The sequence below is a fragment of the Eleutherodactylus coqui genome, chromosome 4, assembly GCF_035609145.1.
Source record: "Eleutherodactylus coqui strain aEleCoq1 chromosome 4, aEleCoq1.hap1, whole genome shotgun sequence".
NCBI lineage: Eukaryota > Metazoa > Chordata > Amphibia > Anura > Eleutherodactylidae > Eleutherodactylus > Eleutherodactylus coqui.
The window spans coordinates 20,847,857-20,875,761 of record NC_089840.1 but is presented as its reverse complement, the minus strand read 5'-3'; the positions used below and the strand labels follow the sequence as shown (position 1 = coordinate 20,875,761).

Genomic DNA, 27,905 nt, shown 5'->3' with positions numbered 1-27,905 from the left:
TATTATCTGGTTGCCTCCTTAATTTCCATACAATCACCCATCCATCGGTACTTGGGCATAGCATGGCTCTCCAGATGTGTTTCTCACGAGAAAGACCTAGGATACCAACCACTCATAAGAGGGTAGCTGCTCCCCAGTGGTCCGATCCCAAAAGTGACTGCAGCTCAGTAACCTTCACCCTATAGAAAGGCCAGTGATTGGTGAGCAGTTACTGAGCTGCAGTCACTTCCAGGATCGGGCCCGCGGCGACCCCAGCAGTGGCACTGGCAGGTGACTATCGGTATTTTACTTACTTTTTAATCTTTTTCTGCCACCTGTATTTTTTAAGTCTCAGGAAACCCCCTTTATCTCTTTTATTCATCCATCGACGTAGCAGACTTGTTGTTTTTTGCGGGACGAGTTGTAGTTTTCAATGGTACTATTTAATGTAGATGGCCGCAGCGCTTCTCTGACTACCTGGTGTGCATCGTTGCATTGGTAGTCTAAGACACTACATGCTGCTCTGCCGGGCCAGCACTCTCCATGGGGGCAGCACTGAGTAATCAAAGCAGCACATAGCGTTTTTGACTAATAATGTATACTAATATGGTGCACATCACATAGTTAGAGAAGCTGGTGCGGCCATCTTAGTTTGTCCAGGGCCGGAGTAAAGCATAATAAGAATAAAGTATAAAATATGTACCGAGAAACACATTTTGAACACAGTTTTAATCACTTTTTGCAAAAAAAAGACAAAAAAGAACACACACTACATATTGTACATATATACAGAACATATACAATATAGGCTCATTATATGAAATGCAGAGGTAGACACCATACAAACAATTCCCAATATGTTGTGTACGACTGGTTATAGGAAAGGCATCACCTAAATTCATTTTACTAATTACCACCAGATAGTGACACATTCTCCATTTTGCTCATCTGTTTTTATTTTCTTATTGTAAATTTTTATTATTCTATTGTCTGTATATGACGATGGGGGCGGCCATCATGCCTGAGCTGCAGGTAACAGCATTCACAGATATGCTTTACAGCAGCGACATAGGGCTATAGATATCTTTAGTTTGACTTCTACAGTAGAGTATTGTGAGCATGCTCTGTAACATGTGCAGGGAGGGGAGGAGGTGAGCTGTGACATCTATTGTGAATAGTGCAATCCTGTGTATGATGATGATGAGATGACAGCTGAGAAGTTTTCTCGACAGAACAGGAAGCGTTAGACTATTATTAGCTTTAGACCGGTGACACACGCATGTATTCCAACCACATTTATGCATCTACGATATGGCTGAGTGTCCTGGCCTTCACTCGAACTCCGAGCATCATATGTTCCTAGATGCTATGAAATTGGGTCATGATACCCGCGGTTAGACCTGGACACTGGTCACAGGCCTCAGTGGTTAGTGTGAAAACTGCAGGATTTCAGGATTTTATTATAACCCCTTCCACAGCCCTTTTTTTGCTTTCATTTTTTAGGATTTTTTTAAAATGGGGATTTCTTTTATTTTTCCTGTTACACGGCCGGATGGGGGCTTGTTTTTTCCGGGGCTCAATGTTGGGAAGGGGTTACATATAGATGATTGTGACTGAAAAAAAAATTACCAAAAATTGTTTAAAAATATGTTAAAAACAAGACGTTACAAAATGGTATAAAAAATTTAAAAAAATTAATTCTATAATGTCACTTTTTGATTGCTTAAGAATAAACAAAAATTATATAAATATCCATAGATATCTCTGTGGGCAGTTTACACACACGGAAAGCAAAATAACTAATGAACTCTCTTCACATGATCAAAAATAGAATATTTGCTGAAATAGTCAAATTTGATATATTAATTAAAAAATATATCTTTTATGTACAAGTTCTCTTCACATTATTTATACAAAAAAATATGGGAAATTACCAAATCCTGATCATTCCCTTACGCTTAAAGACATTGTTGTCCTTCAACATGTCCGGTCCTACAGGAAGGACGGCTCTTCTGGGCTCTTCTAGGTTTACACTGAAGACGTCTTCGGACTCGGAGGATAGAGTGCCGATTCCATCTTTTTTTTTTATGGCAGTGTTGACCATCAAGAAGTGCATTCAGCATTTTGGATGGAGGGGGCAGATATTTCCTCATGTAGGACATGTGCCTCCCGTCCCTCCGCAGCAGGAAGAAAAGAAATTGGAGTTTTGGCATGGAAAAGGCTGAAAATCCACTTCATCATTTTCAGGGAGGACAAAGTCATAGCGGCAGAGTATTTCCCTGGAAAGTTGAAATTATAAGTGTTATTTCTGACCTATTAAGTCATTTTACACCTCCATCATACATAAAATTTTTTGCCCAACTGATCAACTTCTAAAATAAGTGAAGTGCTATTACCGGACCTGTGAGCCCTGCCTCCCTGCTTTCATGAAGAAATACTAAATCTGCCTTCTCAAACTATGTAGCCCTAGGAGGGAGCACGGTGACATTATGTGAGCGCACTAGGGTTAGAGATAAGCAGATCAACAAGCTGACCCTCCACAGGCTGAGAAAAGCAGCTTCCAACAAACCATAAAATTGAAAGGGTTGTCCGAGTTGTAATGCTTTTGTAAAACCCGTTCCCTGTGTATGAACATAGCCAACCCGCATATAGTCACCTCTCCCCGCTCCCGCTGTGTCCTGCAGCGCTGCTTGGTCCACCCCTGAGCTCTGCTATTGGCTGCGGTGCCTATGGCATCCTGCATACAGGCTGGGGCAGATTGTAATTGGGAGTCAGGGAGCAGAGGCATGGAACACAGCGGGAAGGAGGGAGAGGGAAGTATATACTGGTTTTTTATGTTAGTGCATGAGGAATGGGTTTTTTAGAAACATTACAAGTTGGACAACCCCTTTAACTTACACTGTATTGGTAATCAAGACTAAAGGTCTATTTACATAGGCACTTATCGAGTCGTAACATTTATCCAGACGCTTGTTCACGCAACATTTGGACCATGTTAAAGGACAAACAATCAGCCAATAAATGTTTGAGCGATCAGTTTGAGCGATCAGTTTGAGCGATCAGTTTGATCAAGCATAAAAGTACTCACTGATCAGCTGTACATCTCTCCGTGTGAACAGACAGATATAAAGCTAGCCCATGCGGCTAACAATTGTGATTACAATTATTTGTTCCCAAATGCCAATTCTGCGCTCATGTAAAAGACAATTAAGTGAGCGCCAGTCGACATGCATTTCTATCGGTGCTCTTTACAACGGGCTGAGAATTCATTTAAAAAGACCTTAAATGGAGCATATTGAAAAACTTGGATGACTTAAATCAGAGTTCCTGGTATTAATTAAAGGGGTTTTCCACACAAAATACTACTGATGCCCTATCCTCGGGATAAGTCATCCATAGCTGATTGGCTGGGATCTGCTGCCCAGGATCCCGGCTGATTAGCGGATTGGGCGCTCATTGGTAGCACCTCAATACACAGGGCCACTGCAAACGTGGCTGTGGTCTCACTCAAATCAATGGGAGCTCTACCTGCAATTACAAGCGCCGGCCACTACACAGGCGTCGGAGCAGCAGCAGCACTAACCTCTATGTATTGCGGTGCTATCAGTGGGCGCTTGATCAGCTGATCAGAAGGGGATCCTGCAGAGCAGATCCCATTAGATCAACTAGTGATGACCTATCCTGAGGATGGCTCTCCAAATAGAGAAGTATAGCAGCAGAAAAGATGCAAGATAAAACAAAAAACTTTATTCCTCCATAAAAATCACATTTGGACCAGGTGTTGGTCTTTCTCAAGGAGGGGTCAGCAATAGCATTTTGTGAGGAAAACCCCTATAAATGTATGAAAGACTGGACAATGAACAAATCAGCTCTCTATGCATTGGTCAATCATTTCTATAGCAGCTCGGGATCATATTATTTTACCTGTCAGGATTTAAAAACGGCCTGAGCTTCATCCTTAGAACTCGCAGTTTGTATTTTGGTCCAACGACAGAAGCGGTGGTAAACATTAAAGAAATTTTTGAAACGTCTTCGAGCTCTTGGTCAAACTTGGCCAACAAGGTCACTTCTTTATTCTGTTCAAATGTGGTAGCATCTCTGAAGGAAAAGTAATAGAATTACTACCTGTTAGGCATCGCTCTGCTCTCGCTGTATAGCATGGCTTCCAGCACTGTGGGAGTTAATCCTTCCCAGTGCTTCCAAACTAATGAGCCATTACCTTGCTATTTAACTGGGCCAGAGACCCTCCTCCTTGCCCGTGCCTTGGTGTTGTTTGTTTCCAGCCAGCTATTCTGATCTTAATCTACCGTGAACCAACCCTTGGATCTGTTACTCGGATTTCGTTTATATGCCGCCTGCTCTGACATAAGGTCCGTATCCAGACCCTGCACTTTGGCCTGCCTTGTGGTGCGTTGCAGCAGTGTTGCCGCCCTCCATGGGTCAGCTGCTAACTATATCAGGACTATCCCAGGAGGTAACGCCCTGTTTGGTTCCCCGCAGTGGAGGCCTGATCCCTGTACAGCAGTTAAAGGGGTTGTCCCGCGGCAGCAAGTGGGTCTATACACTTCTGTATGGCCATATTAATGCACTTTGTAATGTACATTGTGCATTAATTATGAGCCATACAGAAGTTATCAAAAGTTTTTCACTTACCTGCTCCGTTGCTAGCGTCCTCGTTTCCATGGAGCCGACTAATTTTCGCCGTCTAATGGCCAAATTAGCCGCGCTTGCGCAGTCCCGGTCTTCTTCTTTTTTCAATGGGGCTGCTCGTGCTGGATGCCGCCTCCGTGTAGCTCCGCCCCGTCACGTGCCGATTCCAGCCAATCAGGAGGCTGGAATCGGCAATGGACCGCACAGAAGCCCTGCGGTCCACCGAGTGAGAAGATCCCGGCGGCCATCTTCATCAGGTAAGTAAGAAGTCACCAGAGCGCGGGGATTCAGGTAAGCGCTCTCCGGTGTTCTTTTTTAACCCCTGCATCGGGGTTGTCTCGCGGCGAACGGGGGGGGGGGGGTTGAAAAAAAAAAAAACCCGTTTCGGCGCGGGACAACCCCTTTAAGGGATGAAAACAGGGTAACCATCAGGATTACGCCCTTGGGGTTTAGCCCAACATCAAACCAGTTAGTTGGCACAGTTGGTCCATACTTGGTGGTCTTAACATTACTAATATATAGGGGGTCTCAAAAGTAAGAAAACGCCCAAATAAAATGAAGACCGTTTGATGGATGATGATCCAATTTAGGACTCAAGTTGTGTAGGAAGGGATAAACCCATCAAGCCATGTCATCAGCATGCCGGCCATTTTGAATGCCACCATCTTGAATTCAACTCTAATTCTTCCAGTGGGAAGGTAAGCATGTGTAATATCAAACTGGTAGAGGATTTCACCAGAAAAACAATGGTGGTCTTCATGTTAACGTATCGTTATTCATTCTCTTGTTAAGCAGTGATATTTATTCTGTACAGACAATGTGATCAATGGTGTTATCCCAAGCAGAACGTGTTGAGATCATCGGCATTTCAAGGGAAATAAATCCCATGTGTCATTGTAGAAGATTTTGATCAATGCCACCCAAACAGGCCTCCCATTACCCATAATGCAGTTGCCAAACATCTTGCCAAATCTGCTTCATCACTGAACAGCACCGAATAGGGAAAACAAGGGTTTATCTAAACTTGCTGTGTTACCGATTCTGCAAATTCTATCCAACGGTCTCGGTCGTCCACCATCAGCATCTGAATTTTGCAAGGATGCCATTTATAAGTAGACAAAATTTGCCGAATTGAAACACAGATAACCCCAGATTGCTGAGACAGACGACACGTACTGCATTGTGGGCTCTTGTTGAATGAGGACAGAACAGTGTTTACTGATGCTACATCCATAGTGGTTAGTGGTCGACCAGCTTTCAATTTATTGGCAACAGAACAGAATCTGGCAAGAAGAGTATCCCCAAATATTTCAGGACTGATGTTAGAATAGTGCCACCTGCTGTTTATATCCCCAAATATTTCAGGACTGATGTTAGAATAGCGCCACCTGCTGTTTATATCCCCAGATATTCCAGGACTGATGTTAGAATAGCACCACCTGTTGTTTTTATCCCCAGATATACCAGGACTGATGTTAGAATAGCGCCACCTGCTGTTTCTATCCCTTGATATTCCAGAACTGCATATGGATGTGAAGAATATTATGTTTAAAGGGGTTTTCCAGGAATTTACTATTGATGACCCATCCTCAGGAAGGATCAGCAATAGTTAATCTGTGGAAATCCGATAATCCATAATATTTAAAGGGCTTTTCTAGGTATTTAAACCTAAGGATAAGTTCATTAATAGTTGACTAGCAGCGATCCCTGGCGATCAGTTGATCATCTGGGTTGTTGTTAGTGCAGCACTGGGGTGCCTTCTATTACACTTCTGGCTCCGACCCCAATGCCGATGTATGGCTCAGTTGTGCTGACAGTAGGCTGGAGTATCAGCTCATTGCCGGGGATACCTGCCAATTAACTATTCATGTTCTATCTTCAGTATTAAATTCCCAGAAAACCCCATTAAATATTATCCCTTTAACCCCTTTAAGTATTATTATCGCTATCTAGCATGAGAGGCAAAGAAACTACCACTAAGCTATAGCATACACTTGTGAAATAGCCTTCCCCAGCAGCATGTCAATGTGCTACTACAAGTACAAACACTGCCACCCCATGGCCATAACATGAACTGCAGACAAACTAGGGACATGATATGAACGCTCGTGTCGCGACAATTTAAGCATTCCGGTGCGTCTGATGACATGCTAACACTTGCTGCATCTGTATGCGGTAATTTGTAATACTTACTGCTTGAGCTTCGATTCTGTAACGTTCCCTGATGGAGACTCCAGCTTGATGGTGATGTATCCGCTACGTGGGGTAGCATTTAATATGATGAAGTCCAAGAAATAATGATATACTGAAAAAGAAAAAGGCACAAAACGTCCTGTCACTGACAGAGCCAACATGTATCACCCATGGAAATGGAGAGGCCGGCGGTGAAAACCACTGGAAGGCAGAAGTACGGGGACTTTGGGCAGGAAGGCTTTATAATAGATGTATAGATCATGAACCTGCCTGCATGTAACCCACGACCGGTGTCAGGATACCATTAGGACAAGTGGGTTTTTCCGTTTGCTGAACCAAATCAAGTGGGCACTGTGGACGCATCTAGTTTGCTACATCAACGCTACTGGGATGCAGTCAATTATTGGATCTTAGCGGTGAGACCCCCATGGATCAGACTTTTATCACCTATCCTCTTGAAAGGTGCTACAAGTGTATAGGCCCGTTTACACGCAACGAAAATTCATCCAAACGACTGATAATTGTTGCGTGTAAACGTACCATCGTGCACTTTTCTTCTGAACAATGATTTTAAGGCGAGTTCAAAATCCATATTTTAGACCGCAGGCTGTGTTCACTACAGGAGCTGGAGATTACATTGTATTCTTTCAGCAGCCCCTGCAAAAATAATGGAGCTGATTGCAGAGCTCGGACCACCCGCTGTGCTCTGCAAACAGCTCCTTTAGGCTCATTTACATGCAAATGAAGCTGATAAAGTGTTAATGGAAATTAGTGTCCATTAACACTTTATGCGAAACAATCGTTAAAACTGTCAATCTTTCAATCATTTAAAAGACTGGCTTTGAGTGTAAATGGGACTCATCTTGCTGCAATGTCTTTAAGATCACAACAACTTCTGTGTACTTTAACCTGCCTTCATCTTTAGAGTTGTTTGTTCACCAGAAGTGAAAATACCCCATTGGTCTATTATGTACAGTATATAATAGCAAGGTGCATAAAAAAAATGTGGACCCCATAACAGGGACCCTCTTGTGATGCCAACTAATGCCAGAAAATACATGCAGCCCTGCTGCTTCTCTGCCCTTCCTATTTCCTTATGATACCACCTTGATACCATTGTTGGTTCTTCTCACCCAATAGCAAGGAAGCTAAGACTAGGACGTTGCTCTCTGGCGGTCCCATAACGGCTTCAGGGGCTGCCTCTATGACAGGTACACTCTTGGTTACTGTTCAGCGAACTTTTCAAAAGTTTGGTTCGGCCTATTCGCAGATTTTCGGCAAAAAGTTTGATTCTGTCTGAATTAGTTCATATCCAACCTCACCAATACTCCTACGGCTGGCTTCACACTGGCGAGAGAATCACGCAATTTTCGTGCGATGTGAGAATGAGTGAAAATGAAGAATTATGAAACCAAAATCCCCATTTGTGATGTTTTCACTCATGCGATGTTGGAAGATTTAAAAATCGTCTATCCTTCTGCGTTTTTCTATTTTTTTTTTTAAGCCCAAGCAATCGCATCACAACGCACAAACTTGCGATTTTCGTGTGATGCGTTTATAACGTTAGAAAGTCCTATTGACTTTCACACGATAAAATTGCGCAATTTTACCACACGAGAAAATCGCAGACGGCAGCCATGTGCGATTTCCCCCCCCCCCCCCCCCCACAAGAAAATCATCATTGACGCTTGAACAAAGCTGTAATTTTCTTGTAGCAATATCGCGATCGCCAGTGCGAAGGAGCCCTAAAGCTGGTGTAGGAGCCAGCTTATTCTCCTCTTTGATGAAAGATAAGGAAGAAGCAGCATGGTGGCTCAGTGGTTAGCACTGTTACCTTGCAGCACTGGGGCACTAGGTTAAAATCAGACTAAGGACAACATCTGTATGGAGTTTGTGTGAATGTTTGTATGAGTTTGAAGAAACCCCCACAAACAGGGAGAACATTCAAACTCAATGCAGATGTTGTCCTTGCTCAGTTTTATAAACTGCTTGATAAAGACCCCAAGAGGGTCGAAACGTAGCAGTTATATGGAGGAATAAAATCGACACTTTGCTAATACGCCTGGGATGCTGTCCCTCTATCTGCTGTGAATTGGATCTACTGTTTGGGGGCTCTGACGGCGCTGACCCCTCCACTGTGACCTGCATTCCATAGACTTGATAGTCTCTGGTTGACAGGTTTAAACATCCAGAAGTGTGCTGTGAGTTAATAGAAACAGATTGTTTGCTCAGTTTTAACCCAGGGCCCCAGTGTTGTAGGGCAGCCGTGGTAGCCACATTTATTGGAAGAGAAGGAGAATGTTAGAGAGGTCGGCCGAGACGAATGGAACTTTTCGAAAAGTAGACCAGGAATAAGGTTCACTCCATACTACTCTTAGTTAATGGTCTTTAGTGAAAACCTCATTGATATCTTCTTGTGAAATGTCATGAAACCCCTTTATAAATTTAACAGTTTTAGTGAAAACCCTACTTAAGAGGAGTTTCCTTTATGGATTTAAGTAAACCCCTTTTATTAAATCCACCATTAATTAATGTTGTTCAAACGATCACAAATTCAGATTATCTGGTTGGATTACAATAAAGTACAAACTTTTTCAAAAAATTAAAAAAATATAATAAAAGCCATTAAAAAAAAGTCATATGTAACCCAAAATGAAAACAATATAAATGATAGCTCACTCCACGGAAAACAACCCGTCACAGAGCGCCACCAGTGGAAAAAATGGGAAAAGGCACGGGGGTCAGAGCATGGCAACAGAAAGCAATTTTTTTTTTCATAAAGGTTTTTCTTGCTTTTACAACAAAATGATCCGTCACTGCACCCTTATAATGGGGAAGGGGAGGGGTCACCTTGGATTAAAAACTGGGGGTAGGGAAGGAGGGGGGGGGGGATAAAGAAGGACGCTGTAGCTCCTGATTTGGCGGTGATGTATGATGGATTTTCACTTTTGGTTTGGTAAGGGCAAAGGGATTTATGTTTGTTCCAAGCAGTTTTTAAAAACATTTTTCCATGGACATAATCACATGATGACTTGCTTTTTGGTGGATAAGTTGTATTTTTTAATGGTACCATTTAAAGGGGTTGTGCCAAGTTTTAAAGTTATCCCTTAACCACAGGAGATGTAATGGTGTGGTTCAGGTTCGGAGCCTCATGTGGTAACCTGGACAGACAGATAGCGTAGTCAGGATTAGCCAAAGGTCGGTAACAGTAGATCACGGTTTGCAGTACAAAGGGAGTAGGCATGTAATGTGATCAGAGGAAAGCCAGAGGTCTGTAAGAGTTTGTATTGGTTGAAATACAAAGGTAGTTGGTAGGTAACTTCGTCAGAGGAAAGCCAGAGATCTGTAACAGCCAACAGCAATTCAGTAGAGACTAGCAGTAGTAGCAGAACTAGACTAAAGGCAGAAAGCACTATAATCACTCAAAGAGGAAATGGAAGGGCCAGGCTTTTATAGGGCTGATAGCTAAGTAGGTGGAGCTGCTGCCTGAAGCGCAGGAGGTCCTGGGTTCGAGTCCTGACAGGAGGTCCTGGGTTTGATCAGTGGGGGTTTGATCGCTGTGACCTCTTCCAAACCTGAAATTGATGGTCCCCAAGTGAATGGAGGGGTCTCGCAGGCGTGCTGCTGCTCAATTTACTTTAATGACAGCACTGGAGATTGCCAAAGTGCTTGGAGTAGCACCACAACCTCCTCTCCATTCACTTGCGGATCAACCGCATTATTGGGACCGGTAAAACCCCCCCCAAAATTCTCTGGTCTTAAAAAGGATATCAAATATGTCTTTGAGCATTTTGCTTACATAGTGTTGTTTGGTGTTTGGGCTGCCACCTTTGTCACAAAAAAATGTCAGCCAAGGTAAAAGGGGCTGTGGTTAGGGGCATTTATCATGACATAGTTTTTACTACAGGTATTCTAATGACCGCAACGAGTAATAGTGCCCCCAATAGTGATAGTTCCCCAGTAGTGCCCCCAATAGTGATAGTTCCCCAGTAGTAACTCCCAATAGAAATAGTGACTCTTTTAGTTCCCCCAAGAGTAATAGGGCCCCATCTGTGCCCTCCACGCCTTGAACCTGTGGTTATGCCGTGAGTCCACAGCATCTAGTATTTCACTAGCCCTCTCTCTTTAGCTCCAGTCCAGCCCACCAAAGTTTCTGCTGTGACCCCTGACCTCTCCTCCCAGCATCTGTGATGTGTACAGGACCTGCAGGATACAGACACCAGGAGGAGAGGTCAGGGGTCACAGCTCTGATTACAGCGACTGGAAGGGAACTAAGGGGAGAGAGGGTAAGTGATACACTGGACGCTGTGGGGTTGCCACCAGACCCTGCTCTCCGCCGAAAAATTTATTTTACAGGCCATTAATATGGCTGTTAAAAGATAAATCCCGGCACCGGCCTGTGGACATAATTACCGCTTGGACAGGTGAGTAACCGGCCAGGTGCAACCTTAAGTGTTCTATGTCTATTTATTACTCAGGCTACTAAGAATATACTTCCTAATATACTATACCATAGTACTGCCAGGAGGGTGAATCACACTCCATACGCTCTATACTAGATGTCGCACGCACTTTACTCACACATGAAGCCTCAGTTTTTAGCCTAAAGGTGTTTCTCATTCTGGGAAACCTACAATTTACATTCCGAAGGTTCCCAGGATGAAGGTCAGAGGGGAATTTACTACAGCGGTTACTTATAGACAGTCAATGCGTGAACGAGTAATCTCAGTTTTGCTCTCATCTAGATTTTTGCAGAGCGTTTTGAGGAAATTTGGACACATACATAGAAATCTACTGATTCTCAGATTTTCATGCTTCCAATCAGATCCTTCAGGGGGTTTTCCAGAACCTTGATATTGATGGCCTCAGGATAAGTCATTAACTGGTGGTGGTTTACCAACCAGGAACCCCACCAATCAGCTGCTTGAGGAGTGTTGCGGCCTCTTCACTGCATACCGGGCACAGCGCCACACATTTAGTAGCAGTGGTGCCTGGTATAGCAGCTCAAGCCCATTTATTGCAATGGGACTGAGCTTCTATCAAGCCGCGTAATGAATGTATGTGATGTCATCGGGGCAGAAAAAGAGGCTGCGGCATTCTGGTGTCTGGGCCTTCTTCAGTCCTCATCCTCCCTCAGCAAGGAGATACGTGCCTGGCATGCCTCATGTGCCTCCCTAACCAAGCAAGATGGTGCCAATCGACCTATTATATACATTCCTCTCCTTCTACTGACATCACTGGACATATGCTTGCCACATCATCAAGAGGGCAGGGCATTCTGGGTTAGGTAAGTCATACTGTCAAGGGTGGGGCTTCACGATGACGCACACCCAGGTCATTAAAGGGGACGCAGCTTCTACTCAGCGCTGTTTAAGCTGTCCCACTCACAACTGCAGGATCAGACTTTTTGGCAGTATGTAGTCCCGAGAACACATTCTGCAGAGTAGCTGTGGACACAGTATGATAGGAATAGTTTTAAATCAAGACTATTTGAGAAGTCGTTTGATTTTTTTTTAATTTTAGGGGCATTGGAGAAGGTTGCGCATGTCTACATAGTCGATAAGTAGAGCTCAATGAAGATGAACACAAGTCATTCTATAATCTTAAAACTTCTGTTTAGGATAACTCTCCGGAAAAAGTCGAAAAGGCTCACAGAAAAAGGGGAGACCTCCTGCATTCCTGGAGGAGTTGGCAAGATTCTCTAGCATCGGGCAAGGAAAGGAGCATGAGTGCCTAAATGCTATAAAATAAAAAACACCACTATTCTCAACTTTTTTGCTCTTCTCCGTCACACCAGTAGCCATCCAATCACTTCTGGGAAGTGCAATCACGTCCCATATGAACACATGACCACTGTGACCAATCGTTGGCCTCTAATGTACTCGCTTGACCGCTAGGAGAGCTCAGACTGGCGGGACACAACTGTAGCGTTTCTTTTTTCAAATTTTACAGCATTCAAGTACTTTCTAAAAAGTATTTAAAGCTGCTTGTCAGCCCCTTCAAAGCAAGCGGAGCCAGTTAGAATTGCTGCCACAAAAAGGGGAACCCATGACAGTGGTTGCCCCATGGTGGGTAGGGAGCCCATAACAGTGGCCATCCCAAAGATAGCGCCAGCCTTGTCCATAGGATTGTGTGCGGCATTTCAGCTCCGTTCCATTGAAGTAAATGGGAGCTGAGCTGCAATAACACACAAGCCTCAGCCTAGGGTGGCGCTGTGTTTAGAAGAAAGCAGCCATGTTTTTCTAACCATGGACAGCCCTTTAAATCCATTCTATAAAACACAATGCTTGCTTTGCAGTGACTTAGTCTCCATCCACTGAATGATTAATGCCCCTGTATTACGGTAGTATCTTAGGGGTTTACGTCTGGAAGACTATTTCCTCACTTTCTGTAATTATATTTTATGTTTACCACATTTTCCCAAAATCAAGGTCAAGTTGTTCACTTGTTCTCTTTGTTCTTAGAGAGATTCGGGTTTAGTCGGTCCCCGGGGTGGCGGGGATAATTCTGTTTTGTACGCCCCGGCAGCACAGAAAAAGATGAAAGATCAGCGTGTAGCTAAGAGAACAAAAGCGGCTCTGGGCTCCGACCACACAACACTAAATAGGTCCCACTGCGGAAAGAAATCCATGTCTGAAGAGCCCAAACCGGCCGCAACTCTGCTCCAACAGAGAATGAGGCCAAAGCGGAAGACAAAACCCAGACCCCGAGCAGCCCTTCTCCTCATCATTATCATTCACGGCTCACGTTGTTCAGTCTGAAGCAATTAGTGTTCCAGGCAAATGTCGTCAACTTCCCCAAGCCACTATTATCTCCGTCTGACAGCTTCTATTTTATGCAAATTCACTTTCAACTTACTGCAAAATGGCTCCTTCGATGCCGTGTCAAAATAAGCTTTGGTCACCGGAGGATTCCTCGCCACCAGATAATCTTTCCACTTATCAGAATAAAAACCTGTAACAAACACACGAACAAAGCCGTTAGCAGCACAGAGGATGGCAATCTGCATCCGGCACATTGGAGGGTCAACACTTATAGCGTATTGGAGATTCAGTTGTGGTCAATAAAGCAAACATAAACTACATAATGAAGGGCCGGCCGCCTTTACAATGCCTTATTGTTAGGAAGGCCTCCCGAAAATAAGATTATTACAGGTTTATGAGCTGCCTGGAACCCCAGCGATCACCGGTATTCTACAAGGGAACCCGGTAGCAAGTGTTAAAGGGGTCCTCCCATCTTGTGAATCCTATTTCAATGTGTTCAAAATTGGAAAATAATGCAGTCACCCATAAGATGGGTATTTGCAAAATGCTCCGTTCTCCAGATATTGCAGATATTGATTCCTCTGGTTGTTTATTGCTCGTCGCCAGACCACCTCCTCTATGGAAAGAAATAGCAGAGCACAACGGCTAGCTGAGGGCTAGTGTGCATGCGCTCCGGAGCTCCCAGCCACCAGATATAGATGACTGAAGTGCACAAGCGCCAACCTCCTCTGCTGCTTCTTTCCAAAGAGGAGGTGGTCTGTTTCGCTGGCAGCTAGCAGTAAACAAGCAGAGGACAGAGGAATCAATATCTGCAATATCTGGAGAACGGAGCAATTTACAAATAAACATCTTCTAGGGGAGGGAATCGTTTTGTGATTTTGAAGACATGGAAATATGAATACCCATTTAAGTTTTCCTGCAGCGCCACCACAGGAAAAAATTAAGTATTACACAATTTGTCTTGAACTCGAAGGGCTGTCCATGTAATGCAAAGACATGTCACTTTATTTAACCCTTTACCTACCAGCCATTTGTAAGGTATTTATTTTACTTCTGTTCACCCTAGCCTTTTAAGAACCATACCTTTTTTATTAACATAATTGTACAAGTTATATTTTTAAATGGTACCATATAACATATTGGAAAATGTAAAAAAAAAAAAAATTGTGTGAATTGGAAAAAAAACCACACAATTGCATCATTTTCGAAAGATTTTGTTTTTGCAGAGTTCATGGTACAGTAAAAATGACACGTTAAATTTATTCTATGGATCAGTACCATTATGACAATACTATATATATATATATATATATATATATACACACACACACTACTTTTAGAAAAAGTTAAAAACCCTTTTATCAAAAAAAATGCTTTTTTTGTAGCCATAATCTGTGCATCATAACTTTTTGGCGCTGTATAAGGGCTTATTTTTTGTGGGGTGGGCCGTAGTGTTTATTGCTACCCTTTTTGAGTACACAGAACCTTGTGATCACTTTTGTATTCAGTTTTTATTGAGACACGGGGCACACAAAAAAAAAAACTTTGGCATTGTGCTTTTTTTTTAACAGAGTTCACTACTTCTAGTTCAAGATTTTTTTTGGACACAGCAATAGCAATTATGTTATTTTTTTTTTAAGATTGTTTCGTGTGAAAATGGAAAAAGGGAGGAGAATTTGAACTTTTAATCAACTTTTTTTCTCATTTTTTTTATTTTATTTGACTTAATTTACCATTTTTTTTAGTTCACTTAGATCAGTGTTTCTCACCTTCAGTCCTCAAGGCACCCCAACAGGTCATGTTTTCAGGATATCCTATAGTAAGAACACCTGTGGCAATGTCTGAGGCGTCAACAATTATTACATCACCTGTGCAATACTGAGGAGATCCTGAAAACATGACCAGTGGGGGGTCCTGAGGACTGGAGCTGGGGAACACTGACTTAGGGGACTTTAAATTGTGATTGATTGCTTCTACAATATATTGCAATACTTCACTTTTGCAGTATCTTGTATTTTTAACATGTAGATAATAAGCCCTGCCATAGGCCCTTTTACATGGAAGGATTATTGTAAAAAAAACAAACTCTGTATCGTGCAAATTTGCATGGTAATTGTTCACTGAAAACATGCCTAATGATTGAACAATGAACGAATTTATTCGCTTATTGCACATCATTTTATGCAGGCATTATGCTTTCTCTTTGACTACTCTGAGCCATCAGTTCCATGATACATCAGCACAACATCACATAACCAGGTAGAGCCTGTACCATCTCTGCCTGCAGGGAGGATGCAGTGATTATCACTATTCTAGTCTATTCAATTAAATAAGCTACAGACTATAATTATACAGGCAGAAGGCTGAACTACCATCTTCATTATAACTGTGTGACAGCAGCCTCTAATTCAGCAGTAACTGTGATAAGAGTGTCTGCACCCCCCTAAAGGGCTTATGTGGTACACTCCATGTAATATTATACAGGAATTATGCTGATTGGAAAAGTGACTTCTTGAGTGAGCATAAAGCCAAGTAAGTAGTCAGAATGAGATCACATGACCCGACTGAAGAAAAGGACTGCCGGAATTTCGGATATAAAGAAATAACTAAACAAGTTAATACTAGCTGACTTATATATACTAGGGATGGCTGCAATAAATGAGAAAAAGGAAAATCCCCAGAGCAGCCCTTTAAGAGTTGTGCATCTCAACCTGAAGTGCATTGGAAACGTCGGGGTCAATAAATATTCCCCTAAAGAGAATAAGTTTCCTGCAGCCATCACTATGCAGAGCTCAGACACTAACTGCAAGTTCATTCATTTTAATTACTGCTTATTCGGAGCTTAGAAGTCCAGTGGGTGGTCCTATCAGTGAGTGTCAGGCAGAAATGGCTGTCAATCACTGAGTAGCACCACCCACTGGACTCCCACTGACAAACTGCTTGCAAAATACCATATCAGATAATCCATGTATGTGAAAGAGGGCGGTATGAGAATTCAATCACTCTTAAAGGGGTTGTGCCTTAAAGTTATCTCCTATCCATAGCGTAGGGAATACGTTTTTCAGTTGTGATTTGACTGCTTGGATCCCCACCAATCAGATGTCTTGAAGGTCTGCACATGAATGGAGAGGCGGTTGAGCATCGCCGCTCCATTCATTTCAATGGGATTGCCGTAGCTAACCAAGCACTTCAACGCTCTCTCTGGCAGGGCAATCCCACTGAAGTGAATAGAGGGGTGCTGAATATGCTTGGTTGCTGCTCCGCACACACCAGAACCTTCAGAACTATCCATTCTTGGGATTGGTGGAGGTCTAAGCTGTCGGACCCCCAATGATCAAAACATTAGCCCCTATCTTGTGGCTAGAGGATAACCTCTAAAGAAGTCTGAGTCCTACGTATTGTGAAGGATTCGTTGTACCTAATACGGGGCAGCCGAGCGGTCCGAACTCCTGGCAGTCCACACATTTTCCAATCCTATAATCTTTGTAGCTTGTACAGGGGAACGTCAGAACGCTGCAAGGCTGATCCAAGGACGATATGTACAGGAACACCGACCGCTGGTGGTCACACTTGAAATATTCCGTACCTACATGAGCAGAACATTAGTCAGAAACAGAATGTAAGGGTGCATCCACAAAGGCAAGAGCAAGTCGTGCCCAAGAATGTTGGGGCGCGACCTGCATGGCACAGCCCACGGACACTCCAGGAGACTGCACATCTGCAAGCTCCATTGTCATGCAAAAATAGAGCATACTGCAATTTTTCCATCTGGCATCATTGCTGCAAGGAAAAAAATTGCCCATGCAAATACAGCCATTGCAGATAGTGGCAAGCACATCACCGAATTGAAGAGTTTTTGTAATTGGTTTTCATCAAAAACTTCTGACTGTTTGATTCCTATGTCTGCATTGTTTTCTAAAGGACTGCAGACTGGAGGACTGAAATCTTAGACCCTATTTACACTGACAGATGCTCGCTCAAAAGTCGCTGAAACGATAGTTTGAGTGACAGTTTTGAGCCATCATCTTTGCATAGTCTGTAGTAGCTACTAAAGAGCGATGCAGGCGGAGTGGGACACTGCCGCTATCGCTCGGCGAACAATACAGCTGTTCTGCATAACCAAACAGCTGCATTGTTCTCTGTGATTACAGCTCGCATCCCGCTGTTAACTACCAGAGGGACACTAGCTGAAAGAATCTTATCAGCGCTGCCGACTGTGATAACAGCCTGCACCGCTGATAAGAGTTCATTGCTCAATTCAAGAAAACTAGAATTGGGCAGGAAACGACTCATGCGTGAAAACTGCACAATGTCCGTGCATTTAGATGCAACGGTTAACGCTCAAAAGCCAGCCATGAGTGAATTTTGAGCGAGAATCATTGGGTCTAAATGGGCCTTTAGTAAATTCTGCCAGTCAGAGTAAACTGACCCTAGCCTGCTGCCCTGTAGTGAACGTGCATATAATACCTTTCAAATGAGCTATTACAGAGCGCTGTATGCCACTGCCGGGAATGGTGGAGGAGAATAGGAGGACAGAAAGCAGAGAAAACTACTATTACAGAGGGCTGTAATTTTCTGCTGTTATCAGCAGTGAGGGGGAACAGGAACAGCAGCTACTCAGAGAGAGGGTGAAGAGATAGCTGTGTAGTATTCAATAGGCATGCTACACAGCTTCTGAAAGAAGAGAGGGAAGGAGGAGCTGAACTAGTGGACATTTCTGAAAGAAACCAGGTGATCAGTGCTGCTAATGCCCCCCAGCTAGAAATTTGAATGTAAGAGGTCTCTGTTTCACATACTGAGCTCTGTGGTTCTGCCCCAGTTCCATCCCAGGCAGTTTTCCGCATAGGCTATGGAAACCCGAGACGGAACCAGCGCTGAGCAGAAAAACATAATGAGAAGAGGGCCTCTTGTTAATGAGAATAGGACTATTCTTGCTTTGCTACAAAGATCTATCAAGTTCCTGGAAGCGGATGGGCAGTAAATGGATTTACCTGACAATATGGTTTTAGGACAACCCGGCTGGTCCGTTCCTCCATTTGGGTAGAAGTCAATATGCCCTAAATTCTCCCGATAGCCTAGAGCTGTAGATGAGATAAACCAGGATTAAAGATAAATTATGGCACAGATTGTGATTTCTTGTGTAATAATAGACTGGAGTGCCTTAGTATCATCAGTAAGGACTCACAAGTGCCTTGGAATAACCAAAACATGTACACCGATGGGCACTTATTATAGACGCTTGTTTGGATATTCTTCCCATGACCGCGGAGTGCAGCATAAAATCACATGACAAGTTTTCCGTGGATCAGTTTCAGTGTGAATCCACATTAGATGGGAAAATCCAGCGATCGGAGTGGCTTCCAACAAGGCCGGTCATCGGTGCTAGACTAGCCGGGCGGGGATATAATGGTGTGGAGAGTATACTGAGAATAGTGTGATCGAACATCCAGCGAAAGGGGATCTTATGGGTGCAAACAACTTGTCACAAAAAGGGGTCAGAGGAGGATGTCAGGAATCGTCATGATGAACAGACGCTGCACAGTGAAGAGCAGCCCAATGCAATGCTGGGGCACCAACTACATGTATGAGAGTACAGCGCATTGTTCCTTAGTATGGGTGGGCTATAACAGCAGATGATCAGTTCCAGCACTTGGTTAGATGTATTCTGTTGCACTGTACTGATGGGAGGTCAGAATTTTTCACAAGCAGCATGAATCGATGACCCCTTCCTGTCAGCTGATCAGAACATGTCAGCACCTCTATCTAATTTGCGACAACGACAAGAAGCTTCCTGTCCACAGGGGCCAAAATTCCTACAGAACGATTTCATCACTTAAGTGGAATCTACACCTTAACGAATTGCTGCAGTTCTGAAGGCCAAAGGAGTCCAATGCTTTACTAGATCTCGGTCTCTAATAAAGTGGTCTTTCAGTGTAAGTATTCTAGCAGTATGCAACAACTTATATTTGTAGGAAAACCCCTTTAAGACCAGAAGCATGTAAGTAGTTTGTGGCCACCTTGAGTTCTGTATTAGGGCAGTGCTATCAGGCTTCCAGAAGGAGCTGTCAGGACTTGCTGCGAGTTGTAGTTTTGCAATAGCTGGAGAACCGCACGTTGGCGATTATCGTGTTCATGGAAACATTCGCACAAGTATCTTTTATTCTTCTGCCTATTGGAGTGTATACAGAGTTCAGGAAAATATACAGCTGGAGAACTGAGGCGAGTGTAAGTAAATTACCGAATAACATAAACCATTATATATGAGCGGAGTCAATAAATCTAATTATAGACGTTTCATTGACTTCCATTCTCTTGGATTTCTTAAGAGACCATCTCCGTCTTATCTACGCATTTTCTTCAGGAAATTATGGGTTGTATATCTTTTCTTCCAGCTAATGGCGCGACAGCACAGAAAATACTAAAATGATATATGGTTTGCAAAGCCGTAACTAATTTTCCAATTACTGAGTGAAGCTTAAGAAGTGGGCAGAAAAACATGGAACTGTAGAGGGTCAGTGTACACAGTCTTGACTGGTGTCTTTATGTTCAATATTATATATATATATATATATATATATATATATATATATATATATATATATATATATATATATATATATATATACGTAGTGTATATAAAGAGTCTACACACCCCATATTTTGGTCATTGTTCTTCACCCCTCCATGTGGCCCAATATCTGTACAATTCTATTGAAAAACAAACTGGAAGCTTTTAGGGTGTAAGAATCAAAGTAACAAAACTAAAATAATGTTGTTACATAAGTGTTCACACCCTCTTATATTTTGGGATGGGCTGGGGTTCAGAATTAGCCAATCACATTTAACCTCCTGACAGCTAGCAGTCAGCATTCCGCTGCCATTATTTGCAGTGATCCCGATTCCCCCATATATAAAGTTTGGCTCTTCTAGAAGGATTTTCCAAACATTTTCTTAGTTGGTCCATAAAGATCTTACAGAACATCAAAGGATCTGATTGTTGGAAGGTGTCAGTCAGGAGAAGGGGGCCAAGACATCTCCAAGGCATCACATATATCATAGAACATAGACGGTCATCAAAAAGTGGATTAAATCTGGCACAACAGTGACATTACCAAGATTTAGATGTTGCTCAAAAATTGATGAAAAGACCAGAAGAAAATTGGTCTGGGAGGCTTCCAAGAGGCCTACAGCAACATTAACCCTTTCCAATCCACTGTCTGACATCTGAAGACATTCTGATTGAAGGCTGTATAGCTCCGATGTCGGCAGGGTATTCTTACTGTATATTACTGGCCGCTCTGTATGTGACATGCTGGAGAGGTCCAGCTCATGTTGTGACATGCTGGACCTCTCCAGCATGTCACATACCGCAGTACTGGCTCTAGCCAGCAGATGGTGCTGTTGTATAACGGCAGAAAGAGAAAGCCCCCTAGGAACCCCTGAATCCAAAATGGGATTGCAAAGGGTTAAAGGAGCTGCAAGAGTTTCTGGCAAGTATTGGTTGTGTAGTGCATGTGACAACCATCTCCTGTATTCTTCATATGTCTTAGCTGCAGGGTAGGTGGGGGTAATCTCACAGATCTTGAGCGCTTTTGCAAGGAAGAGAGGGCAAAAATTGCCAAATCATGCTGTGCCATGCTATAAGACACCGACCCCAAAAGGCTGAATGCAGTCATAAATTCAAAGGCTACATCAACAAAGTGTTAGTCTTAGGTTTTCATGTTTATGCAACCGCAATATTTTGTTTTTTTTTCCCATTTTACAGGATTTCAGTTTGCTTTTTAATGGAATTGTACAGATATTGGGTCACATGAAAAGGTGGAAATGATTCATCTTTTATATCCACTGTGAATATTTGTATTTAAATCAGATGCTACTGCCCAAAACCCTGGCACCTTGCTCTGATAATACACTCATGGGCAAAAAAAAAAAATTTGCCGAGATATATATAATTAGTAGAGATGAGCGAGCGTACTCGGAAAAGCACTACTCGCTCGAGTAATTTGCTTTATCCGAGTATCGCTGTGCTCGTCCCTGAAGATTCGGGTGCCGGCACGGAGCGGGGAGCTGCAGGGGAGAGCGGGGAGGAACAGAGGGGAGATCTTTCTCTCCCTCTCTCCCGCCCGCTCTCCCCTGCTCCCCGCTGCGACTCACCTGTCAGCCGCAGCGGCACCCGAATCTTCAGGGACGAGCACAGCGATACTCGGATAAAGCAAATTACTCGAGCGAGTAGTGCTTTTCCGAGTACGCTCGCTCATCTCTAATAATTAGCATAATTTCTCCGCATTGTGCTGTGGTGTGCAGACAACAGTGAAAGGCAGCGATGATGTTATCAGGAGTATAATGGTTGCAGTTGCACAAGGGTCAGTGGCTAAAGGTCCCTCTAAAACGTACTATAAGAGTACAGCTGATTAATAAATGGCATGTTCTGGTTTAGATTTTGCATTGGGGTCAAGGAGCTTCAAGTGATAGTGCCTTGTACAAGTATTCGCCCCTTGCTGTTTTTGATTGGTTTGAAATACAGGGCAATTCCAGAGCAAAACCTGTTTCGGTCTGCCAGAAATGTGGGACGGGGATGGAGGTCCAACTTGCAGCAGGACCAGAAAGGGGTGGAAATTCTGCAGGATTTCCGCATAAAACCCGTAAGTGCAGAATTTGATGGGGTATAATCATATACGCAGCTCATTTTATTTCATACATCGCCCCCCTCGGAGTACTTGTCGCTGTCAGTGCACCCCAGCAGACTCTAATGAACACTGAGTCGCTGGTCAGGTGATTACACTTCTGCATCAACTATCGAAGAGATGTCTCCAACTTCTCTTTTATTGTGATAAAGCCAGGGGCGTAACTAAAGGCTCAGGGGCCCTGATGCAAAAGGTGAGCTGGGGCCCCCCCTCTATCTGTATCTGTACCCGTACCCATACCTAAACCATTCTGCATAGAGGCATAACTTGAAGCTTCTGGGCCCCAATGCAAAACCTGTAACAGGCCCCCAACTATAATGCTTTATTCATAGTACTGGGCTCCCTATATGGAGAAGAGAGGCCTTATGGGCCCCCTAAGGCTCCTGGGCCCGGGTGCAACCACATCCCCTGCACCCTCTATAGTTATGCCCCTGCATAAAGCCAATATTAGATTTGTTTTGAAGCTCAAGGCCTCTTCTTCAGTAGTGATGGGGTACGATACTGCTGTGGTGGAGCAATAGGTTCAGCTGTATCTTGGAGGTTGATGTTAAACACTGGCTATGAAGGATCTCTGTGTATGCAGACAAGCAAGCCTACTTTTCAGCCTGGCGGTATCTATATGGATCCTCCATCCTCATGCAAATCTGTGCCCTGACGCTCGATTCTTTGGAAGACTGCGCCCTTCAGCAGTTGTTTTTGGTATCGATATACTGTGTAACATACAATGGTTAGAATATACAGTTCCATTGGTTTTACGTATACAATTACCATCGATGTCAGAGTGGACGACATCTACGAACTTTGCATCGCTATGATACAATCTGTCTTCAGGTGGTTTCCCATTGAATAGAGGTCCCGCAGGATCCAGTCCTACAACCCAAAAGGAGAAGAATGAGAAGATCCACTAAGATAATACTGCGGACTTCATCTGTATAAATGAGCTACCACAGAACAAAGATAACATTAGCAGTAGATAATAAAGATGGATGCAACAGCGGATGACCGGGGGTGAAGGCCTGATGGACCAAGTATGTCCAAGGAACGTTTGGAGCAGATTTGAGAATTTACTATTCAAACCTCGAATTGAGCCCAGTGCAAGAGGGAAGAAAACATTCTTGGCTATTAGGATCCTAGCGCTAAGTCAATGGAGGACATCAGAGGTCTCATTAGCGCCTACATTACACTTATACAGGGTTATTCAAGGGGCAAAAGTAAAGTTGATCTCTTCATACATGAACTGACATCCAACAGCCGGAATGACTTGTAAAGATAGAAGAACTCTTCAGGTTTTTAGTGCACCTTACAGATGTTCCATGTGGACATCGTTGGGGATACCAGACATCCTAAAACAATGCATCTCCACTGCACTGGAATTGATAACTAAGAATGTGCTGGGAAGTGTCTGGGCAGAAATGGATACCAATTTCACATCTGCTGTCAGGGCTGCAACAAGGGAAAGACAAGGGTAGATGACCACCTAGGCTGCCACCTCACCACAGCCAAGAGGTGGGCATGCATGGTTTGTACTGTTCACCGCTTCCCACTCCTAGCTGTTCCTCCTCTGCTCCAAGTGCTGGCACACGTCAAGATGTAGCAAGGGGAGGACCTTGAGGGGTCAGCTCTGGGGGGTCTATTTTAATTATGAGGATGGTTATTGAGTTTGCTTTAATTATGGGATCAGATCTGCAAAAAAGGACCCCCAACTTACCATGTGTTATTTATTTTATTGGCATCTTTTATGACAAAGGAGCCTTTGGGCCCCATCAGGCTCCATGGTCTAGGTGCTACCTCTGCACCCACTATAGTTATACCCCGGGCCAAAGATGCTTCAGCAGCAAACTCTGCAGTCTTCGGGAGAAATTGCCAGGGTGGACTGAGCCGAACGGAGAAGAAAAGTAAAGTGAATCACTAGAATAAATATTCGCCATGCCTGTATCTGTTACATATAAAAAGTCCTTAAGTCTCTTTCATTAGAAAGTAAGGTGGTCATTAATTGATTCTTGGTTTTGCTGTAAATTGCCTAACCTGCCTAGGCCGCCAAATCACTCTGTCCTGGTCTTGTTTGCCAAGTCTCCAGCAGCGCCGGCATGGAACATCTGTAAGGTGCATTAAAAACATGAAGAGTTCTTCTATCTTTTCATTTCATTCTGGCTGTTTTATGTAAGTTCATGTATGAATACATCATCTTTACTTTTGCGCCATTCTTTTTGAATCACCCCGTATAGACATATCTGCAAGGTAAAAGGAGAACGGACAAAACAGAGAAAGAAAGAATTACCTGTTATCCGGCCAATCGAGCCATTGTACATTTTGCCGACGAGACCAGAAATATGTGCCCCAAGGCTGACCCCTATCATGTAGATGGCGTCCAGAGATCCTCCATTGCTCTGCAAAAATACATACGGTACAAGATAAGTGTTAGTGGGGTTCTGTACATTGGCAAGGGGGTACAAAATATACACACACACCTCATCCCAATTCTCCTTCCCTGCACCAATCTCAGGCTCGCTGGGGCAGCAGAATTGATATAGGAAACCACTGGATGTCATTGACATCATGTCCAAGTAGTAAATATACACTTCTGTATACATCTGAATGGTAACTTTATTAGAGACCCCCATCTAGTAGCACATTGGACCTTCTTTGGCCTGAAGAAATGCAGAAATGTGTTGTAATGCCCATCCACAAGTATCAGAGGCCCAGGGTACGCCAAGAAACCATTCCCCACACCATTACTCCACCTCCACCAGCCTGACAGGAAGGGGTCATCGATTTATGCTGCTTGCACCAAATTCTGACCTCATTTACAGTTCAACAGCATTACGGTCCACATGTGGATCAACACAGTAAGGCAGACCAGAGTCTTGTGGTTTTCTCACCAACACCAGTGTAAAGGGGGTATCCTGTTACTAATGGGGACTCAGCAATAATATTCAGATGGCATGATAATCATCTTATAGGTAATGTATGCTGTTTATAGGGACTATTTCTCCAATGCTGTATGCGACGGTGGGATGCAGTACTTCCAGCACTGAAAGGAGTATAAAAACAGAGGTGCATGCTACGGAAAGGCATTTGGAGTCTGACCGGGACAATATAGGAGGCGACCCCTGCAATGACCTAGGTCAGAGTTTGGCGAGTTCTCACAGCATTCTTCGCAAGATACAAAGCATTGCTTACTGCCCAGCATCTAAACTACTGATGATAGGCTGACTCTCAGTTTGGTTGCAACTGCTATAAGAGGCCTCTGCTGGGGGAGAGGAGTTATTAAAGAGAGACTTTCCAGTTCTTGTTTTGAAGCACCCTGTGGTCTCGGCTGCGAACATCTTCTTTACACCTACCTGTCATTACCAACACAGGTTTTTCTCCCACAAATAAGTGGCTACAAACCCCCAGGTAGGTCACTGCCGACTCTGTCTGCTTCCCAGTATCCAGAACATCCCTCTCTTTTCACTAGAGCAGTCCTCACAATTGTACTTCAGAGAAGGGGTTTCTCTCTTCGATGTGAGGGCAGCGCGGTGGCTCAGTGGTTAGCACTGTTGCCTTGCAGTGCTGGAGTCCTGGACCCAAATCCCAACAAGGACAACATCTGCATGGAGTTTGTATGTTCTCCCCGTATTTGCATGGGTTTTCTCCAAGTACTCCAGTTTCCCCCACATTTTAAACACATTCCAATAGGTGAACTTAACGCCAATCTAGACATAACGTGATGTACATGTAGTGACCCAGTATTGGCACTACTAGATAATATTAACTTCTCAGGGAGACTGGCACCATTTGCATTTTTGTTATATTGTATTTAATCATTTGTCTGTATCTCCAGTATCTCTGCCTGGCTTTAGCAACTGGAAAATCCCCTACTATTGGTCAGCCGCTCGGTGTTGCCTGAGCCCTGATCGCCTGAGGAGGGGTTGAGCTGGAAGGTGCCAAAAGTTTCTGTCTGGGACACCAACTGACTATCTAGCCTCTAGGTCAGTGCCTTCATGCACTGAGCTGATTCCTGTAGGAAGCAGACAGCTCTGTTCTCACTACAGTGGTCAGGCTTGGTATTGCAAGCCAAGTTCACATTCATTTTAACGGTATCTCTGCCTGCAATACCATGCTAGGCCACTGCAGTGAGAACAGAGCTGTCTACTTCCTGCAGGAATCAGCTCAGTGCACAAGAGCAACGGCCTGGTGAGCAGCTGATTGTCAAGGTCCCAGACAGCGGACCCCGCTGATCTACTGTTGATGACCTATCCTGAAGGTAAGCTATTAATAGTTTAAAATTGGAAAACCGCTGTAATCAGCAATAAAAGGACAGTTGCCCCCACACACATGACGTCATCACGGGGGGGGGGGGGTCTATCTCTTCACCCTTCTTTGCAAACATACACTTATCTATAATGAAACCACAACTCTATGATGGAACTGATTCATAGTGGGACCGCTGGTTTCCGCAGAGACCTGTAGCAGATGTGAACTGAGCCGTCACAATATATCTCTGACATGACGTAATGCTGCCGCGTTAGACGCAGTGACACCGCTCTGCTAGTTCATCGGTGACCTTCCACCGTACGGGTTGACTCATTGGAATACACAGATCTGGTATTACCCACGCGTCTTCTAACTAAGAGAACCTGCTCGTGACTCATAGTAAATTCTTCCATAATTAGTCACAGGAATGAGACTCGTAATATTTTATTTTACATTGTAACATTATTTGTCATGTCTGCAACATCATGTGAGTTGTGGGAAAGGGAGGGACAGTAAAGGAAAGCGAGAGAATGACGATAAGCTGATGAATATCGGAGGAAAACAAACAATTTCACTTTCACTCAACAATTTAATAGGTCATCGATGAGTGATTGATGGGGTTGGACTCCCACGACCCCCAACGGTCAGAAGATAAAGGGGCAGTGACAAAGTAGAGCGTACCATTGGCCTTTCATAATTCATCTATACAAATGGAAGACAATACCCAGGGAGCGCCACCTATTAGAAGGTAGCTGTCCTACAAGTCAAAATCCGATCTTACATGCCTTCCAAGTCTCCTTACACTTCTAGGTGTTTTCCACAAGGAAAAACTGTACTCCTCCCGACCCACATCATAGGCGTCTTATCTAACCAGAAACCTACTGTCCATTGACGAGAGGCAAAACCCCCAATACAGCTGTCCGTGCATGGCTATCTGGTGGAATCTCAGAATTGGAGATCTCATGCACTGTAAGATCCCTCTGATTCCGGTAAAGGAACACTCACAATGTATTGTGCCAGTGATGAAGAAAAATAATGTTGAAGGGAACACCCTTACACATGAGTGGCATTTCTAATACAACCCCTTTAAAGCTACATGAAATGAAATCCTGTATGGGCTATGAAGAACCGAAATGGGAACATCCCTTTAAGTAACTAACAATTTACTTTACTTATCGAATGCTGATTTTAAGTACCGGTAACTTAATTTTTTTTTTACCATTTGATGTAAAAGTACAAGTAAAGATTCAACTGACTACCTAACATCTAACAGGGATGAGATCTAGAATCTTGGCTCTAACACTGGTCATCTGAGCTCTTAAAAAGGTTTTCTGGGACTACATGATTGCTAACTTATCCTCAGGATAGGTCATCAATATCTGATCGGTAGGGTTCTGCC

At 43.6% G+C, this 27,905-nt stretch overlaps 1 protein-coding gene across 1 annotated transcript in view; it reads right to left on the bottom strand.

Annotated features, from left to right (window-relative positions):
- Positions 1-689: 689 nt before the first annotated feature.
- Positions 690-27,905, bottom strand: part of LIPI (lipase I) — a 56,370-nt gene continuing 29,154 nt past the window's right edge. Inside the window, exons 3-10 of the mRNA XM_066599124.1 lie at positions 24,549-24,657; positions 23,039-23,140; positions 18,578-18,667; positions 17,005-17,172; positions 13,681-13,776; positions 6,823-6,934; positions 3,904-4,077; positions 690-2,258 (exon numbers count right to left, since the gene is read on the bottom strand). Coding sequence (XP_066455221.1) covers positions 2,129-2,258; positions 3,904-4,077; positions 6,823-6,934; positions 13,681-13,776; positions 17,005-17,172; positions 18,578-18,667; positions 23,039-23,140; positions 24,549-24,657 — 981 coding nt within the window. The 3' untranslated portion in view covers positions 690-2,128. The remainder of the gene's footprint in view (positions 2,259-3,903; positions 4,078-6,822; positions 6,935-13,680; positions 13,777-17,004; positions 17,173-18,577; positions 18,668-23,038; positions 23,141-24,548; positions 24,658-27,905) is intronic.